Source organism: Periplaneta americana, chromosome 16, assembly GCF_040183065.1.
Source record: "Periplaneta americana isolate PAMFEO1 chromosome 16, P.americana_PAMFEO1_priV1, whole genome shotgun sequence".
In the NCBI taxonomy this organism is placed as follows: Eukaryota; Metazoa; Arthropoda; class Insecta; order Blattodea; family Blattidae; genus Periplaneta; species Periplaneta americana.
In genome coordinates this window covers 94,458,375-94,480,119 of record NC_091132.1, presented here as the reverse complement: position 1 = coordinate 94,480,119, position 21,745 = coordinate 94,458,375, and the positions used below count along the sequence as shown (strand labels likewise).

General features: G+C 35.9%; 1 protein-coding gene across 1 annotated transcript in view; it reads right to left on the bottom strand.

The window, feature by feature from the left end:
• The window catches only part of LOC138690952 (neuropeptides capa receptor-like), an 889,384-nt gene that overhangs the window by 466,043 nt on the left and 401,596 nt on the right, over positions 1-21,745 (bottom strand). Inside the window, exon 2 of the mRNA XM_069812542.1 lies at positions 3,950-4,927. Within this exon, the coding sequence (XP_069668643.1) occupies positions 3,950-4,471 (522 nt within the window). The 5' untranslated portion in view covers positions 4,472-4,927. The remainder of the gene's footprint in view (positions 1-3,949; positions 4,928-21,745) is intronic.

The window sequence follows — 21,745 nt, the reverse complement described above, 5'->3', positions numbered from 1 at the left end:
GTACAACATTGACGATAGAGCGCCTGTACTGCACTATGATTCATAGTCTATTCGTACTTGCTTGAAATTATTCTACCTTGCTTATGCATCCACGTGACGTAATAGGTGTACCAGAAGAAATACTCGATCAGCTGTACGTTTGGGAACAAAAATGCGCTGCCTGCTCCTTACACAGACATTATGACGTCACATGACGCTGACATGAAACGATGACGATATCACCAACAAAAGACACTAGGGAACCCGCGTTGAAAACAGGGATTTTTTGGGTGGGGACATTCAAAGGAAATATAATGATCGCGGTATCGTTAAGTAAATTCATAAATTTCAATAAAGTATAATAATACATCTATACTACACATATGCCTCTGATTGAGATTCTGGCTGATAAGTATATCTATTGTAAGGCAGAAGATCTCACTTGATATAAGCCTATGTGTCGGAGGAAGAACAATTTTGGTGTACATTGAAGTATGATTAGCGTAATATGTTATTAGTCAGCGATTGTATGCAATGGAGAAGGAAGGGAACTGGCCACTCTATTCCGTAGTCTCCTGGCTTAGTTGCCTCATGAGTGATGCCTTATTGGTGTCACTTATGAAGTTCAAAACTGTCTTCGGACAGTTGACTAAACAACAACTACACATTTTGTATGAACACCCCACATGGGAGAGGAAACGCACTTGAATCAACCAAAGCTTTCTTAGGCCTCACGTCATTCAAATATCCCCTCAGCTGACCTAGCTAAAGGCCAATTCACACGGGGATAGTTTACAGGAGTCAATTGCTTGAAGCAAGTTGACTTTCCTTCGACTTTCCCCGTGTGATATGGTCGAGACAGTCAAGTTGTAGCTTGGCGGTCAAGCAGGATTTGAGTTGACGACTCGTCAACTTTTGTGTCCATTTTCCCATCCCGTGATCAACTTGATTTCACCACTTTCCTCGTGTGTAGAAAGTAGCAACTTGCAAGCAGATATTGTGGATAGTGTGTGATTGTTTAAATTAATAGCTAATATTAATAGCTAATTAATTTAGGCATCAAATTTGAGATTAATTTAACTTTCAAACCCCACATTTTAACAATTACTAATTCTGCTTACAAAACACTTGGATTTGTAATTTTAAATTATTCAAGCAACCACCTGTTTTTAGGTTAGGCCTACACCTGATTAGACGCAAGTGAAATGTGCTACAATAATTTGTAATCCTCGTTGCAAAAACAGCGTTAATTCTATCGAGTTGATACAGAATAGCTTCCTTTGATTCCTATATTATAAGATATTCAAAATACCTTGTCCATTCCAGATCCCAACTACTTAGATTATTGAGATGAATTTTTGGTTTCCGTACGTTCAATGGCAGAAGATTGACTTACCCGATATTTCTCGGAAAATTATGAACAAAAGTAAACGAATTCCGCTGAAATACTCAAACTAATTCCAGTTTATATCCTTCCAAATATATATAGAATAAATTTGATATTTAATATCTCTAGATCGAAAAAACTATCACAACTTTTCCCTTGTTTTGGCCCTACAATTTATTATTAATTTATAAAATTTCTTATTTTTTTGTCAATACTGAATAATAAAATTATAAGCTACATCTCTTTCATGATTTCATTTATTTTATTTCTATTGCTAATGAGTTGCATATACCTATCTTAAAACTCCTGCTCATGTGAATCATTATCAATAATAAATTATAAGCTAAACTGTCCATGTACATTTATGTGAAGAAAGTGTTTTGATGGGGATCTAGCCTGTGTACTTTTCCATAAGTCATAATAAATAAATAAAACCAATATATATATATATATATATCTTATTGTAACATTTTTAGAATTTCATGAGATGTACGAACTTCCGTGGAATATATACAGCACGAGAAATACTTCAATAATAATACAAATTAAAATTAAACAAGAGGGAATTATTTCAGAAACTTGTTACGACTCTTAAAGAACAAGATGTCCATAACATTAATGTACAAGTGGTTCGCAGAAAGGTTAAAAAAAAAACTTAAAACAGTGTACTTCCAAGTATACATCATTCAGCGCGCGTTCTTTACTTGTAGAACATGATTTGAAATTTAGTGTCTCCATGTGATCAGAAATATGGTGTCAAGTTTAAAGGCTTGAAGGCCTTGACTCCTGTAAACTCTCCCCGTGTGAATCAGGTATAAGTGACGGAGACCGAGGAATGTGATAAGGTTGGAATAGGTTAAGGATATAAAGCAGATAATGTGACAAATATTAGATTGGGTTATATGGGCATAGCTAAGTGACAGGAAACCGAGGACTATGATAATTGCTAGTCACGTATTATGTCGCTACTGTGTCCTCACATCTGACCACAGTAGATGACGTTAAAGTAAAAAGAAAAGAAAAAATGAATGGCCATTTGACGTTGTATTATAGTTCAGAGAAAATAGCTCGTCTTCTACGAAAATACTCGCAGCGGTCATGATAATTGTGGGGTTTGCCGGAAAAAGGGCGTATACGTCAATATGGTGAATTGAGATACAGGCAATCTAAGATTTTAAAACGCACCTCAATAAAATGTTATACAGATAGTGAACAAAATTATACATTAAATTAAAAATCTCAGCGAGTATAAATGTTTTGTAGCATTTAGGCAATTTATATTATTAAATTTCCTTATATTTGTACCACATAAAACTTCGGTCTATACTCCCTTTATCCATATAATGATTTTCTTAGGGGATTTAATGTAGATGTCAGATTTAAATTTCACACGGAATTGAAACAAAGATACATTTTATGACATTTATTATCTACTTCTAAAGTAATTTACATCATTTCAGATATACTGAGTAGACATTAAGTACGCAAAGCAAAATCTCTGAATATAACAGAAAAATAAAATCTCCATTTTGTGTGAACATAAATAAATACAATTCATTCTTTGTATAATCCTGATAACAATAAGCCCAAAAATCTGAATATTGTAACAAATCTCTTTATAGAACATAAAATATTTCCGTCTGAATCTATGAGTTTCATAAGTTTGTTTACTCTTAAAGCAAGGACAATAATGAATATAAAAAGCAGTCAAAGGAAACAACTGGACTGACTAAATTGAACTATATATATTTGCTTAGTCTCTACCAAGAGAAAACACACACAGTACAGTATGCGGTAACGCGCAGCACTAGAGTCTGTGTGATGTATCTTGTCTCACTGTGAAAAGAGAGAGAAAGGAGATATGTCTTACTTCGTCTGTATTGTTATGGCAATGGAGGAGTGCAGCGGTGCCGTCCATCCATCTAGTGGCGGAAGGGACCAATTGATACATTCTGTAGCGCAAAATAAAATTACAAAATATCTCTCTTCGTACTGTGTAGTTCCGTCACTGAGCTTGTTTTTCAAGAAATTGAGTTCCGGTAGCCTGTACAATGACAAGGTTTTGAAAGGAATCCTGAAAATTTACACCCCTCCTATAATCTCCACCCTCATTTGAAGGGACTTGGTTTTATTGCTACTGAGACAAGATAAACCTTACCAGGTATAGCTCTACTTGTACACTGACTGACTAAATCGCGCACGCAGCCCTGTCCTGCAGGTATGTACAATACAATAAAAACAAAATTTCGCTACTATAATTAGCGAATTATTCACTACATTTTAAACCGTTTTCCCGAAGAAGAAGGTAGAGGTCTATCCGCCTTTCTTCCGGCAAACCCCTCAATTATTATCTACCGCTTTGATGAAGTTTACTTAATTTTGAATGAACCCAATATTTTCTTGCAATATGACTGAATAATGTTCATACAACTATTCTATTAGGACCTTACAACTAAACTACTTTATACAGCATATCAGGTACCCGCTAGGTGACTGCAGTAATTTTAAGATTTCATAATAATCTTGCGCCCTTGGGCTCGAGGAGACTTATTGAAATGTGTACAAAGACTGTTTGTTACTTACCTTGGAGAACGTGTGCGACTGGAAGGGATGACAGATGGCTACATATCTTTCCACTGTGAAAGCTGTGATGGTCAACACCGTAGCATTCGCCGACGTTTCGGCTGCGAATCCCTGAAGTATGCAGACTGTCTCTCCAAGCACATCAGGATACCCTCGCCACCAAATGTAGTACATTTCTTGAGGTAACCCCGACACCAACAGCAGAAGATCCGACACGGCGAGGCTAAACAGGTAGTAGTTTGTGGCAGTGTGCATGTGTTTGTTACGAGCGATCACCATACACGTGCTCACATTCCCCACTAAACCAGTTAGTAGAATCACCGCGTATATCACCGTGATCGGTATCAAAATATAAAGAGGATCTCTTTTAGATATGACATCGTAGTCTGTTATGTTACTACTTTCTAGGTCATCACTAGTTGGTTCAAGGGTTTGAAATGTGTCATTGAACCCAAAATAATCGTCAAAAAGGGGGTCTGAAGTCACATTTTGTTCAAAATCAATGTTAAACACATCCATCATCGCATTCTTATTTTACTTCGTTTTTCAAAACACACATGACCCATGGCTGAAGCACTTGAACTAGTAACCTGAACTTATCACATGTTAAGTGATTCACAACACCACGATTCACTGCTTCAAGGATGTTTTGATTTTGTGGTCATTTAACTTGGAGTCACCGGAACATTCACTCTGTCAAGGACTTCCGCGAAGCTCCGGGCTGTCTGCCTATCGGACACCCGCTCAGAGCAGAGTCCAGGGGGAAACTGAGCTGTCAGGTAGTCCGCGAGAGAGCGCGTCTTCGGCAACAGGCCGAGCGACTCTGACAAGAGGCGCGCGGCAAGGACGATCGAATGTGCCGGCCAGATGCCAGCCCACCGATTTGGGCCACTCGAACACTGTGCAGTGCCCCACCATGTGAGTTTCTTGCGCCGCACAGCAGATATCTCAGCTCTGCTCTCTTACGAAGTTTGTCGCCTTAAAATAAAAAAGAAAAACATTATCAATACATTTCTGAACTTAGAGCTACTGACTCTGTTACAGGGCTTAAGTCAGTGACGTGCCGTAGATTATAATTGTATTTCTACGCCTGTTTTCTAAATGTAATCCTACTTGTAGCCTACATGGCTTTTTTTCATGTATGCTATGTAATCTATCAACGAATAGATATAAGTAGTTTATTGCTTTGTAAGAAACCAAGTGAATAATTTTCATGAAAAATTGAGCTATTCTTTTCCAAATTTATTTTCACAAAAAAATTCTTGAACATGATTACATGAAATACGAACAGAATCATTTATATTACAGGTAATTATTCTCTATACATGACAACTTCATACATATATATTAAAAAATAACTGCATACCAAATACCTAAAGCGTTAGTATTAAATGATTGTCAATAATCACTGCATCCATTGTGTGAGTAGACTATAATAAATGCGCAGTAGTTCTGATGATTTATCAAAATATAGACAATTTATGGCAGGTGAATGAATGTATCACCAATTAGAAAATACACGTACACGTTACACTTGTGCAAAAAAGCAGAAAGTTCCAAAGCTAAATTAGATAAATTCATGCTCCAAGAAACTACAGTCAGTGACATTTTTTTAATCACTTTTGAAATATCCCAGTTCTTTGTTGAAACACATGCAGACTGCTCATTTCTTCTTGGTTGAACTTAACCAATAGGGATTCTTGTATATATATATATATATATATATATATATATATATATATATATATATTGCAAATTTTTACTTGACAGACAAAAAAAAGGTTGGGCATCACTACAATACTTGGGATGAAGACAAAAAGCAATTAGAGTGTAAATATTAACCCTCCTGCTACCGAGGATTTTCACAACTTACTACTTACCCCCATCTAAATCATACACCGATCTTTGTTAAACATTTGGAATATAAACAATTTATGTAGGGCCTATTATTGACGACATACTTATAAAAAGTGTAAAATAAACAATGATCATCCTATTTTTTTTTTAAATTCAGGATTCAAAAGACTTGTTCCATTTTGTTGTAAACGTAGGTAGACCAAATTTAATGAATTTTAGATATGTTACTGGTGACACTATGAGGTAACATATGAAGTAAATTTAAATTTGCGTCCCTTCCATGACAAAACAAATTCCTCAACGTTATGTGGTTTTGACATGGTGGAAAACACATTTAAAAGCAATGAGAGTCACTGTAATATAACATCAATTGGAAATCATTTCAGTTAATTCTTGAAATTCAAATATTCGAACACCACCTTACTACAATGAGCATCTCGAAAAAAGGTTCTAATAATAATTACTTCTAACAAAATCACCTTTATAAAAACCATAACACAGAAAAATAAAAAAATAAATATTTTGAACAATGGGTCATGATAATATAAATAACAATATACACATATTATAAAGAACAAAAAATAAAATAATTTATAAGCAGACAAACTCAGAAATGAAGAAAATTAAGCTAGCCTACAGATTGAATTTCATATCTTGAAATTTTCATAACACATACTACCAAGTGGGTGACTAAAATCACCCCACATGAATAATGTGAATTAAATCTTAAAATAGATTAACTATTTATATTATTCTTAATTAAAATTGTTAGTAGATATATAACGGACAAATATATGGAATTTCAAAAAGAAATATGGAGAAAAATGAAAATAATATTGAAATATTGTCAGTGGGGTTATCGTATTACCCCTCTAAGTAGCAGGAGGGTTAATAACCATTTCTTTTCTAGATTCAACATTATTTTCCAACTTCTCAAACTGCTGGAAATTTTTATGTTTAACAGTAATTTGAATGTGCTGCAGCTGCAATTATATTGTTTTGACAACTGGTTTTATTTTCTTATTTCTTCCAATAAACATTTTCATGTGTAGTTTAGTTTTTCTTTGCATTACGCAGGTCTAAAATAGATTACATTTATCTACATAGATTACACATTCTACAGCGCATTGTGTACGTGTCTACGGTAGACGCACATCACTGATTTAAGCTGCAGTCGAATTTGTCACATTTTGCGACTAGTACTCAAATAATGTTGCAAGAAGTTAATGCATTTGTGCAAAAATGCTAAGCTGAAATAATGGTTAGTTTATTAATTTATTATTATTATTATTATTATTATTAGTTAAATTTAAATACACAGAATACAGAATATAATTACAAGAGTCTAGTCAGCCTGAAACTTAGTGAACGACTTCTTCGTCAATGTGTAATGTACAACCCTTATGTTCACCAGTGACTTGTACCTGCGTGCCTTACGTGCTCTGATCAGAGCATATGGGCTGTGAGCACGTTTGCGCTCTCGTTGACATCACTGACCTACTACATCTATTATCAGGAAGTATATCTCACTTGACGATATGTGTCGGAGGAAGAACAATTTTTGTATACATCTGAAGATTGATTAGTATAATATGTAGCTAATCGGCGATGTATGCAATGGAGGGTGAAAGAAACTGACTACCCATCCCTTTATCTCCCGGCCTAGTTGCCACATAAGTGGTGCCATATTGGTATCACTTTGGACAGTTGACTAAAAACAACAACAACAACAACCTAAATTTCTGTAAGTTATTGTTCAATGAATAAAAACTTGTAGGCCCTACATATCGAAAAAAAAAAAGATATGCACGCTCCTAACAGAACAAACATTACTTCAAAGGTAACCAGCTAATGTATTGGTTTTTGTACTCCTTTGCGTAACTTTCCAATGCATGAATATCAACAGCCTATGCCTGGGCGCAATGATGAAAGTGCTGTGCAATTTTTAATATTGACAAATATATCATACATGAGGTTACTTCATGTTCATATTTCATCAAAAACGAATGTAATTAAATTTTTACAAAGAACGACGAACAAGCTCCAGGCAGGAATGTAAATATTAAGCAGAACAGAGATTATTCCTTCTGACTCAAAACTAGTTATTGTCATAACGTTTGCTGTAAGGTTACATCAATGAAAATGGTGCTTTCAAGTTCTACAATATTTTATAATTTCATCTTTTTATTCTATTTCATTTTAATCCGAGAAGAAAAAGTTCTTAGCTTCCAATATAAATGCGACTAAACAGAGGCCTTTTGAGAGATGAGTCACGGAGGGGAGTTAAATATGGAAGTGTAATATCATTTCGGTCGTTTGTGAAGAGTTGTGAGATATTTATACAAAAAGGCAAATAGAAAAGATTGCAACACGTGTTTAAGAAATAGTAGCGCTATCATCTCGAAATTATGTAAGGAACTACATAAGATTTTTCGGTAATGTAGGTGTTTTGTCGCAATGACATGTACCAAACCGTGAATTATTCCCACGGAACGACGAAGTTCTTCCACAGTGAGCCGTCTATTTCACCGTATAAGACCATCAACCTCAGAAATAACAGCAGGAGTGGTGGCACGATGAGCCTGTCCTAGGCTAGCATCGTCTTGCAGTGACACGCGTCCCTCTCGGAATCTCTTGTGTCATACCAGTACACGCGAACATGACATGCTGTGTTCGCCTTAAACAGCAGACATGTGACGATAGATTTCTTGTCCTCCTACTCCTTCAGCAGTAAAAAAACACACTGTACCTCGCTGTTCTTCTTTACATGCCTCCATTAGTGATGTTGGACGACCACACGTATCTCTAACCTCACTTCCAGCACAATAAACGAGCTACTAGTTTGTAAACAAAGGTTGTAACTGTGCTTTCGCGATTTGCCACTAGATGCCAATAACCTAACTCGTCACAGAGAGGCATTGGTGGCTGTGCATTTCCACCTCTCTAATCTTGTTTCCGACCTGCTTCTATCGTAACTGAATGCACGGTTGCTACGTCTTACTGTCGTAAACTTTGTTACTGATCTTCATTGAAATTACGGCGAAACCGTCAATATTAAGCAACAAACAAATAAAGGACCTATTTATTCGTATTTGCTTCACAAAATCTCTCAAAGTCTCCTCTTCTCCTCTTCAATGTCTCCCATTTTTATGGACTACTCAGTCCAAAAAAAATTTATATTATACCTTTATGTTAAAACCTGGTGCGGTGTGACAACACTTTAAAGCTGTTTGAAAAGATGCAGCTCGCGAATGCAAGAAATGGATGGGTGAGGCAACGAGAAATGGAAACGTAATGCAAAATTGCTTTTAAATATGGCTCGGGAAACTTGATTTATTGTTTACCGATTACTACTTTAACTTAAAGTGGGAGGGAACTATTCCTAACTGGCTGAAAGAAATGATCGTAGTACAACAAAATGAGAGTTTTCAAATCATTAATAACATTTATATAATGTGAAATAAGCTTTCTTTTGCTATGTTCAATGAATATTAAATTAAAATGAAATCGAAGAGTTAAAAATAAAATGTGTTGCACATCAGCCTTCTAAACAGTCTTTAATGTCAGTGAAAATCGTGCATAATATGCCACATTATCGTACTAGTGCCTTAAAAATATTACCAAGACAACCAAAGCGTCAGGATTTCTATTAAGAAGGCATAACTTGTATCATAAAGTTAACTTTATGAAACGATATGCCAGTGCTACGTTGTTGTTTAGTTAACTGTCCGAAGACAGGTCTTAACTCACAAGTGATACCAAGAAGCCACCACTTGTTAGGCAGCTAGCCCAGGAGATAATGGGGTAGGGTGGCCAGTTCCTTTCCCCTTCCATTGCTAACATCGCCGACTAGATACATTTTACACTAGTCAAACTTCAGATGCATAAAAACAGTTGTTCTTCCTTTGACACACATCGTCAAGTGAAATGTACTGCCTGATAATGGATATAGGCTACATACAAGCCAGAACCTCATCAGAGGATAGCCAGTGCTATAATATTTAATATATCAAATTTGTCATAGCAAGCTCTTTCTTCGTAGAACATGGTATTAAGCTATACATCATTACAAATCTGATGTTATTTCTGTATTAATAATGTTTTATAATGCATCGTATAAAAAAGTAGCATATGAAACTCATTTATAATATGATACAATTATTCCATTTGTATAAGTATGAACTTACTACTTTTGTTTCATAACATTTGCTCACATAATAGCTAAACTATACTTTATATACTTTAATACAAAATAAGCATATTTTTATCTCCTTCCTTTAGAGTTTTAAATGTTTTAAAATTTTGTTTTTATAACGTGAAATAGGTATACATAATCTCTAGAATATTCGATTAAAATGGAAGTATAGAAATATTTCTTAATCTTGTCACTTTAGATTGAAATAAGTGTGTCTTAGCCTATTTTCTCTGTTCTCTGAACATTTAATTAAGTTTAGGTTTTAGAGTTTATTTTAAACTTTCTAAAATTTTGTATAACGTGAAATGAGCTTTGTTCATTCTCCGTTCTCTAACACAGCTGAAACACAAAAATTAAATGGTATATCGTCTGTATTTTTCCTTACGAGTTAAAAAATAATGAACTTCAATAGCAATGTCCTCCAACAAGCCAGGTGCAAGAGTTGTTCAGCCCAAAACAACTGAATGTGTACTCCCAGCTGCTTGCAGCGCGCAGCGTTGCAAGATGTCGTAATTAATGTATTTTCAAATTAACTTGTTTCTCAAAAACTATTCAAAATTTAGAAAAATGGTATTTGACTTTTTTGTTACTTTTACTCAGGGAATCACCCACCACAATTAATTACTTACGGTTCACCCTAAATATATCCTCTTTACACGCCAGTAAAGCTCTTGGGAGCACATGACGATACAGCTTCATACTTTCATAATCTTGGTACTAGAATGAGGTGGTGTGATCGGCACCACGCTCCGACCGCCTTTTACACCAGAAAAAAACGCGGTACTCAATTTGAAAGTAAGTGTACCTCGAGGCCATTCTTCAAGTTATGGAAACGAAAAAAAATTCCGCTACCGCACAAGATTTAACCTGGGAATTTACAGTCCGTAGCCAGTTGTTCTAGCGACTGATTTATCCGACCGCCATTATAGGGCATATATTCACATAAATAATTCCCAATTTCCCTTAACGGAAAATAAAATATGAGGGGCAGTCAAATGAAAACGGGTCACCATGTGTGTAACTCACGGTGGGCAAGTTGGTACCACTGGAATTTGATTGCTGAGCTGACATCTAGTGGCAAATCGTGAAAGCACAGTTACAACCTCTGTTTACACACTAGTCGTTGGTTTATTGTGCTGGAAGTGAGGTTAGAGATACGTGTGTTCTTCCAACAACACTAATGGAGGCATGTAAAGAAGAACAGCGAAGTACAGTGTGTTTTTTTACTGCTGAAGGAGTAGGAGGACGAGAAATCTATCATCATATGTCTGCTGTTTATGGCGAACACAGCATGTCATGTTCGTTTGTACTGGAATGACACAAGAGATTCCGAGAGGGACGCGTGCCACTGCAAGACGATGCTCGCCTAGGACAGGCTCATCGTGCCATCCTCGTGATGTTATTTCTGAGATTGATGGTCTTATACGGTGAAATAGAGGGCTCACTGTGGAAGAACTTCGTCGTTCCGTGGGAATAATTCACGGTTCGGTACACGTCATTGCGACGAAACACCTACATTACCGCAAAATCTGCGCACAATGGGTTCCACAACAACTGACGGGGGAACAACAAACAAACAAACAGAATAGTTGCTTTACTGGGTCACTAGCAACGATACCACTAGGAAAAGTAAGCATTTCTGTCCCGTATTGTCACTGGGGACGAATCGTGGTGTCACCATTTTGAACCGGAGAGCAAACGGCAGAACCAACAAAGGAAACACATGGATTCTCCCCGAAAAAGTCCAAAGCAATACACACAAGTTCCGGTAAAGTCATGTTGACATTCTTTGTTCTGCTCGTTGAATTTCTCGAGTATAGGGCCACAAACAATGCACAGCGTTATGAAGAAACTTTACAAAAAGTGAGACGCGCTATTAAGTCAAAACGCCTTGAAATGCTTTCGAACTGCGTTATCTTTCTGCATGATAATCTCCTCCCACATACTGTCAACTCCGTGAGGAGTATAATTCAGATATTTGGTTGGGAAAAGCTTCAACATCCTCGTTTTGCATAGGACGAAGACGTGTGTGACTGGGTAAAGAACTATTCGGTAGACAGTCCACAAGCTTTTTCAAGAATGGGATTGATCATCTTGTCTCGCAGTGGGATAAATGCACAAACAGTTTTGGTGATTACTTTTGAGGTAGGCTAATGATTGTTCTATTATATTTTTTGCCACCTGATCCGTTTTCATTTGATTGCCCTTCATACATACGTGTCCCTCATTAATTACTAGAGCCCGGATGTTTAGACATTTATTTTGGTTAAAATAAGCAGGCATATAAGCATTAAAATAGTAAAAATAAGCATTGAATTAGGCATTTATTATTCATGGAAACTGATTCACTGCCTTGGTTACATGTCACAAGAAGATGTTTTTTTAAGTTGGCAACAGTCATAGTGAGCCGCCTGTCAGAGAGAACGTTTTTCATGGTGGAAAAAGACCTTTCTACTTCTACTGAAGTGATTGGAGCAAACTTAAAACAACTTATTTCAGAAGGACTCTGTCTCTACTTTCCGCTAAACTGGAGAATTCCCACGGTATCTTTGAACCGTGTCGTTACGTTTAGCATCAAATTTAAGTAAATACACAATCTTGCCAAATAAGAACACGACGTTGGTGTGTACGCCAATTTGGTGTGAAATTTGTTTCTTTTCTCTCTCTACCTCCTTCGTTCTGAACATTACTGAGAGATAGCACCACTGTTAGCTACAAGATATATTTGCGCAAATATATTGAAGTAGATTACGTGACCTATTACGTCTCAAGACAAAACAGTTTTGCTATATTTTTTTTTATTAAATGTTAAGCACAGGAACACCATTTCGTAATTTTATTTAAGAAACAAGCCAAACAAATTATCTTTGCATCAGAAACGGATGCTCTCTGGACCAAATTATCGTATTTTATAATTGTTTGAATGCAACAGAAGCCAGAAGTCTTGCACTTGACTAATGCAGTGAATTATTTAAGAATATAGTCGCGAATTTTACTACCACCATTTCGATTGTGTTTTGTTTGGCACGGCTCGGTACGGCCTGGTGACTAGTGGCCAGCGAGTAACGTCGACTATCGACATTGCTCTGCCGTGGGTATTATTCAGTTATTCCATACTTTCTTTCAGAGATCGGAAAAAACCGACTGTATATTGTCTAAAAAAGAGGGGTGTGAGAGGGGATTAGAGGTTTCAAGGTACGTGTGACTTGTGCGTGCAAGCGACAACAGTAACGGGACCTGGAGACTTGCTTTTAATACTTCCCTCATCCCCTTTCTTTCGCTGGTAAACCCCGAAGTGACCTGAGCACTGAAGGTTATACTGTTCAAACATCTTTAAGTGACATAAAAGATGGAATCGGTAGGGAAGAAAAGTTTACAACTTCTTGGAAACATAAGTATTGCTGGAGAATAAGATTCTCAGCAAATATTTGTGTGAGGTGAATATGTATTTGTAATTTTTACAACCATTCTTTTTGTTTTTTTTAATATATATAATTTATGTGCGGTTTATTTTAAATGCATTAAAATATAGGAACTGTACAATAATGACGTAAAAAAGCTAAAACAAGGCATTTAACCATAAAATAGACAACTGGAGCTAAAATAGGTAAAAAAGGCAAAATAAAAATTGGGCCTATTGTCCCCCAAATGTGTTTATCTCTAATAGGTCTTTCATACATACACTCAGTTTAAAAAAGGCATTTTGCTTAACATCCGGGCTCTACAGTTATCACAATAACTCACAGTGTGATTACGTTTTTAAAACTGACTATAATTCTCAAAAAGTCTTGTTAATGCCTTTAAATATCATACTTATTGTTTTATTAATCAGATGTGTGTCAACTTGTGACGCAATTTAACTTTGGTAAGATGACAGGATGATTGTGCTTAACCAAGAGGAACTAACGATGTAGGAAGTGGTCGTGGTCTGCATGCTTTAATGAGAGTTTCCTGAAGAGACTAAAATGGAGCAGGAGGGAATAGATGTCTTCCTCTTCCTGTAATGTTTAGTTGTAAGCGGGATATGAAAGGAGCACTCTACCCACAGACAAATTTGATATATCGCTCTGTCACATTCCTTGGTCCTAGGTCAGGTTTTCAAAATATATTTCATTGATCAACGGTTCCGTGTGTTTACCACACTGGCGGCGGTACGGCGTTCTCTATTTCTTTCGTTTATAGTAGTGGGTGAAATGTTACGCTGGTGTAGAGTGAAAGTAGTGGGTGGACGAAGGAAAACGGTTCTCCATCTTTGTCTCTAACGGTTTCTTTTCTAATCGTCAATGAAAAATATACTGTACGTATCTTTCACGGCCATTTACTTATCCGCGTGCTGTTGCCATAACATCATTTCTCACGCCACAGCATTACTTTATCAAATAAATTGTTGCGTCGCGTCGCGGGCGTACCACACACTCTCCATCAACACAAATCACCGGAAGAGACGGCTCCTAGCACGTGATCCACGGCCACTTATCCCTAACCGAGCAGATGCGTGATGTTGAGACAAGATCCACTACTGTGGAGTAACGGTTAGCATGCCTGAACGTAAAACGAGCGAGCCCGGGTTCTAATCCTGGTTTGAACAAGTGACCTGATTGAGGTTTTTTCCGTGTGTGTAACTTTCGGCGTTGAACTCTGGACTCATTTTGCTGACATTATCACCTTCGTCTAATTCAGACGCTAGATATTCAAATGTCTAGCAGTTGACAAAGCGTCGTAAAAATAACCAATTAAAAATTGGTGATGTTGGTGGGCGTGGTGATAATGATGGTGTTTGTTTTGTTTGTTTGATTCTTTTCTTAAAGAACTTTCGTGTAAATGCAAGTATAATGTTAGAAAAGGCTTTTGACAGTCTGCATTGGAATAAATTGATGGGAATCCTAAAGAAAATTGGCGTGGAATGGAAAGAGAGAAGGTTGTTCAGTAATCTTCATATGGAACGAGTCAAAGTCAGGATAGGAGAAGAAATGTCAGAAGGAACTGAAATAAGGAGAGGAATACGACAAGGATACCCTTTATCACCTACCCTCTTCAACATCAAGTTGGAGGATTTAGTAAAGAACTGTTTTCAGAACATGGGAGGAGTGATAGTAGGAGGAAGAAAAATAAAATGCATAAGATTGGAGAGGAGATGATACTAAGGGATATGCTACTGGAGCTCAATGACAACTGTGAGCAGTATGGGATGAAGATAAATGCAAATAAGACGAAGACCATGGTCATAGGAAGAAAAATAAAGCAGGTAAACTTGTGAATTCTCAATGAGACAGTATAACAAGTGGACAGCTTCAAATACTTGGTATATACTATAAACAGTAACATGAGCTGCTGTCAGGAAGTGAAAATTAGGATAGCAATGGCTGAGGAGCCTTTAATAGACCTCTGGAAAAGAACTAAGGAAGAGACTAGGGAAGTGCTCTGTGTGGAGTATAGCATTATATGGGGCTGAAACATGAACATTATGACGAATTAAAGAGAAGCTAATAGAAGCATTTGAAATGTGGGTATGGAGATTAATGGACCTTGTGAAGTCGACAGACAGAATAAGAAATGAAGCTATGTTGGATAGAGTAGGTGAAGAAAGAATAATGCTAAAACTGATCAGGAAGAGAAAAGGGAATTGGTTGGGCCACTGGCTGAGAAGAAACTGCCTACTGAAAGATGCACTGGAAAGAATGGTGAACGGGAGAAGAGTTTGTGGCAGAAGAAGATATCAGATGATAGACGACATTAAGATATTATGTGGACAATATGCGGAGACAAAGAGAAAGGCAGAAAATAGGAAATATTGGAGAAAGTTGGGTTTGCAGTGAAGAATCTTTCCTTGGCGGAATACTATGAATGAATGTTGTCGTAATCTATTGTAGATAGACACACATTGAGGAACGTCTGTGGTATTCACTTAGCATGACTTAGGGCCTTAATAGAAAACCGTAATTTCCCATAAATATTCAAATTTGGATTTGTTAGGATCTGAACATGGGCCTGGAATGTGGAAAACTCGTAACATTGCCATTCTGTTAATGTGCACAGAAAATTTAAAAGTGTTCTATAAGTTAGTACATTGGCAATTTTACACATCGTTTTCACGATATGTTTGTACACTGTAGTTGTTGCTAACTATGTCTGTATTGCTGTCTATATTGCATTCCCATAAATGTATTCACAAGGATTATGAGATTACTTTCATTAGAGAAACCAACAAAATTAAACTATTAAATTACTTAATTGCTAAATAACCTAGAAACTTTTATGGTGGGACTAAAGCAATTAACATAGTTGTTTGTGGCTTGCCATGCAGTGAGAATGGAAATTAAGATCAGTTGTACGCTGTGGTACGAACCACTAGTTTTATATTTAGAGAACGAAGAGAATGTGCAATATATTTAGGAGGTCATGACTAAAAAATGAGGTTTATTATTGAGTAAACTTGCTGTTTGTACGACAAAGACTGGCTCATTGTGGTTCAAGTAGGTTGTTTAGAAATCCAGAAGTTGGCAATACTCACAAATTTGCCAAGAAACTAGCTAAAATAAAAGGCAAACACACCTACACAGTTGCTTGTCCGGTTGGGTACACGGCGAAAGTATGCTTTGGTCTTATAAATCAATGTAATTAGAGAGTTCTGTAAAATGTGTGCCAAACGTACATCATTGTAGCACACGATATTTTACTGTCACAAATATGACCATTACCAACTTAATATTGATAAACGCTAAATTGATATTAGTAAACAATTCAGATCCCAACAGGGCAATTTAATTATTTTTAATGAAACCTAAATTAACTACTGTTGTTTCAGTTTTATGCTTTCATTAAACAACTCTTGATAATGTAGCTATTGTCATGATACAAAAATAGATTTATGGTTCTTAACTACAAAATAAGATATGTTTTAGTAGCTCTGTGCTTGTAACTTGTGACGGATTTCGCTCATGTTCATGATAATGGAAAGTTTAATCAAGAGAGTAAGTTATGCACACGGACTATGCAATTCATAAAAATGTATGCTGTATCATTTACCGCTATGTAAGCATGTTAGAAATGAATACTCGTATTATTATTATTATTATTATTATTATTATTATTATTATTATTATTATTATTATTATTATTATTATTATTATTATTATTATAAGGTAGCGTACAATTTTTTTTAACACTAGTGTGGAAAGTACTTATAACATTGAGATTCAACTGTTTGCATCAATTGTCAATTGTTTCCCATGGGGCCTATTGAATAAACGACATTAGTGACAAGTGACAATTTACTAATCTGGATGGTATACGACAAGTCTTAGTAATTTGTGTTACATAACACAATTTTACTAATTTGTCAGAACTAGCAAATTTTACAAGTGAAAGGTAACCATATTGATAAATTCTGCTTTAAAATATGATAAAAGAGATAGTGTTGCAATATTAAAATTAGTTTTAAGTATTATTTAATATAGCACTTGCTTAATTAATCATTGTCTATGAAGCACACAAAATATTCAACATTTGTGTTTGATTGTTGTAAAAATGTCGCTAAACGATCTTTGCATCATGTTTATTGACAAAGTAAGAAAAGAAAACGATATTTAATATTTAGACACTTTTCTTGCAGTTTGGTGGAGGAAGTAAAATCAAAATAAATGGAAACAGCTCTATACATTATGTTCAATCAATTGGTCTGGTAGTACCAGTACCAACAGATTAAATATAGGAAATGCCTGTTATTATTCGGTTGAGAAGCTTTTATCATCCAGTCTGCTGTCAAAAAATCTGAATGTTAGAATTTATAAAACAATTATATTACCGGTTGCTCTTTATGGTTGTGAAACTTGGACTCTCACTTTGAGAGGGGAACATAGGTTAAGGGTTTTTGAGAATAAGGTGCTTAGGAAAATATTTGGAGCTAAGAGGGCTGACGTTACAGAAGAATGGAGAAAGTTACACAACAGAGAACTGTACGCATTGTATTCTTCACCTGACATAATTAGGAACATTAAATCCAGACGTTTGAGATGGGCAGGGCATATAGCACGTATGGGCGAATCCAGAAATGCATATAGAGTGTCAGTTGGTTGGCCGGAGGGAAAAAGATCTTTGGGGAGGCCGAGACGTAGATGGAAGGATAATATTAAAAAGTATTTGAGGGAGGTGGGATATGATGATAAGAGACTGGATTAATTTTTCTCAGGATAGGGACCGATGGCGGGCTTATGTGAGGGCGACAATGAACCTCCGGGTTCCTTAAAAGCCAGTAAGTAAGTAAGTAAGTAAGTAAGTAAGTAAGTAAGTAAGTAAGTAAGTAAGTAAGGACCAGTACCAATGGGAAATATACACGAACAACAATTTCGCCGAACTTTACGAAGAGAGCTATAGTATGTACGAGTAGACCTATTTATCTATAGTAATATCACGAGAGTTCTGAAATTTATTAGGACTATTTCGCGAATAAAATAAACATGTAAATAACATATCCCTAAAATTCACTCACAAAATCTTAATAATTTGTACATTTACCGAATACTTAATATATTCAGACATTGTGAAGTTGAAATAGATGAATATCGATTACTGCAATATAGAAATTGGATGTTATTCAGTAATGCCAATTGCAAAAAGCGAAATACAGGTTTAACAATGTCAATTACATGTATTGCGTTTTTCTCTTATTATTATAACAGACATACATTTTCATTATTTGCTGAAATCATAATTTAATTTAAACATTTTATAATATAATTACAAGTAACTTGATACATACTTTAATCAAATGAAGAATTGTTGAAAGCGCTGATATCAAAGATTTATGAAGGAGTGTAATTCTTTTCAGATAGCCTACAATGGACATGGAATTATAAGATGAAGATGTAGATGTGGAAGTAGAATTTCGCACTTTATTTGGTACTTCATCATTACATTACACACTACACCGAGAACTAAGCTATGTAGCAATGCTTATGTATTCAGACTACAGCGAGACATATATTGCTACACAGTGAATCCATCTATGTATAGATAATTAAAATACGAATTTCATTACGCCATACGAAAGGCAGTTTGATCAAAGAACTTGTATATAATACTATACAAGGACTTTGGGTTTGATATGAGCTGATGTTTGATATGAGCTAAATTTTAACATCTGACTTTCTATTAATTGTTTCATTTCATTCACGTAATACGAATTTAATAGGCTACAATTCATTGTTAGGTTATCTGTGGGAGCGGGACCAATGTCAGCTTGCCTCATTTCGACCGTTACCCCGTGCTACAGGAAAGCATTTTCCATACCTTGAAAAACGCATTTTCGCTGTTGTGTGTAACGGGACTAAAGCTGCATCTAAACAGTTCAAATTTTCCATGCGCGTATGCATGCAATCTGGGAAGAATATTGAAAGAAGTTTAAAACGCACGTTCAATTAAGATGCATGAAGATTTTGTGTTTACATGGTGCGCCGTTTTGAACGTCGTCTTCACTGCGTGATTATATTAATTAAAATTAAATATGAAATGTTATGTTATGTTTTATTTAACGACGCTCGCAACTGCAGAGGTTATATCATCGTCTCCGGATGTGCCGGAATTTTGTCCCGCAGAACTTCTTTTACATGCCAGTAAATCTACTGACGTGAGCCTGTCGCGTTTAAGCACACTTAAATGCCATCGACTTGGCCCGGGATCGAACCCGCAACCTTGGGCATTAAATATGAATCTTGCATTCATTGCTTGATTGCGTAAAGCTGAAACAAAACGTTTAACCGTATAAATGCATCTTAATGGATCATACTCATCGATTTACGGGGGAACAGTTGGCGATACGGACTAAACAAAAGAATGACCACGCTATAAATTGATAGCGCTAAATCTAGCTGCAAAAATTATCGCGATATATGACTGTGATTGGTTGGAATTCAAAATTTCATTACACTTCATTGGTCGAAAATGGAATGACGTCATATAGGCTAAACGAAATAATATAAAAAAAGAATATTATTATTAATATTTAAATTGTTTTTTTTAATATAGTGTTTGATTGCTATTAAAATAGCCAATATTATTGGTCTAAATGTTCTAATCCGTCTATGTAGGATTAATTATTCTTCACTGTCACTGCTTGAAGATGAAGTCATATTAAGTTACATTAAAAATATTTTCACACTTTTTAAGGATGTTTACAAAGAACAAAGGATCTGTGGAAAACGTGCTTGCAATTATAAGTATTTTACAAATGACAAATTTTTATGCAATAATTCGTTGGTAAAAGAAATGAAACTGTTGGTAATTACTAGGAACCGGAATTTTAGTCTTAGAAGTCCATTGTAGGTTATTTGAATAGGTTAAATAGTTTCTTTTTACTTTTTTTGGTCAAAACCGTGAAAGGGGTCGCAAAAATTGCCTGATTGTTAAAATGTATGTTTCCGTGCAGTTTAAACAATATAACTTTTGAATAATTTCAAGGGAAAAACTGTTCCTGGCCCGGGTATCGATCCCGGGATCTTTGGCTGAACGCACCAACGCGCTACAGACTGAGCTACCCAGGAACTTCACCCGACAACATCTCAATTTTTCTCTTTATAACCACATAACTCGAGTGGGCTGACAGGACGCCAGAAACCCACATCGAGTGCACACAAACACTGTGTGACTGGAAATTGTGGTTTCTGTTAACGTACTCCAGTAACGTATATATAATGCAAATCTGGTTTTTAGATAAAGCTCACTGTGAAGCAGACTTGAGTAATTTCAAGGGAAAAATTGTTTCGGGGCCGGGCATCGATCCTGGAACAATTTTTCCCTTTAAATTATTCAAGTCTGCTTCGCAGGGAGTGAAAGCTAGATTTGCAATATAACTTTTCCCTTGGTGGTAAAGATGGAATCATTTCCAATCCACTGTCATAATAAATATGATTTCACTTGTTTTGGCATAGCTTAACAAAACACAAAATATAAAAATTGAATGTTTAGTACCAGAAGTACCAGAATAACACAGACTGCACAGACACCTCAGAAAAGTTCACAGCTCGTACCAGCACACACAAGATCATGAACATGTCCGAAAACTTCACGAATTTCGACAATGCGACTTTTTCGCAGTTCATTCACTTCAAGAGAAAGTTCAGTCACTTCATACATTTATACTAGCATGTCATAATTGCGATCAGTAAAAATTCCAAAATACATACACAGTAGACCTCTATTATCCGTGATAACGAAGAGGGTAGAGCGAAGGTTAATCGAAAAAATCGTATGCTCCGTGCCATAAAAGGTTTTCATAAATTAAGTACTTAATACAATTTCGTAATTTCCTCCATGGTCTTTCGTTTTAACACGTTAGGTAGTGTTCCAGTTATTGAAGTCTCGTTTCCAACGACGGGTTTTTAATGGCCAAGCAAACTCCTTATGACGGCTGTGGAAAGATAGAAATAGTAGACGTCTCATGTTGTAGATTTACATACTTAATACACTTCGTTTTTATTAAATCGCGCAAATTGTAATTCTAATCTCGTATTCTGATAAGAGATGAACCACAGTTTCACTTTCCCAAACTACTCGATTACTTGCACTTTTTTTCATAGCACAACACGTTTTCTTTTGACACCTGTGGAAGCCGTCTTGTATAGAAACAAGAAAACACTTTGTAGAGAAAGTTCGTACTAATATAATGTACAGTATTTCATATTCTTATGCAGCAAAAAAAAAAAAAAAAAAAAAAAAAAAAAAAAAAGAGAGACTGTCGAATAATCCAC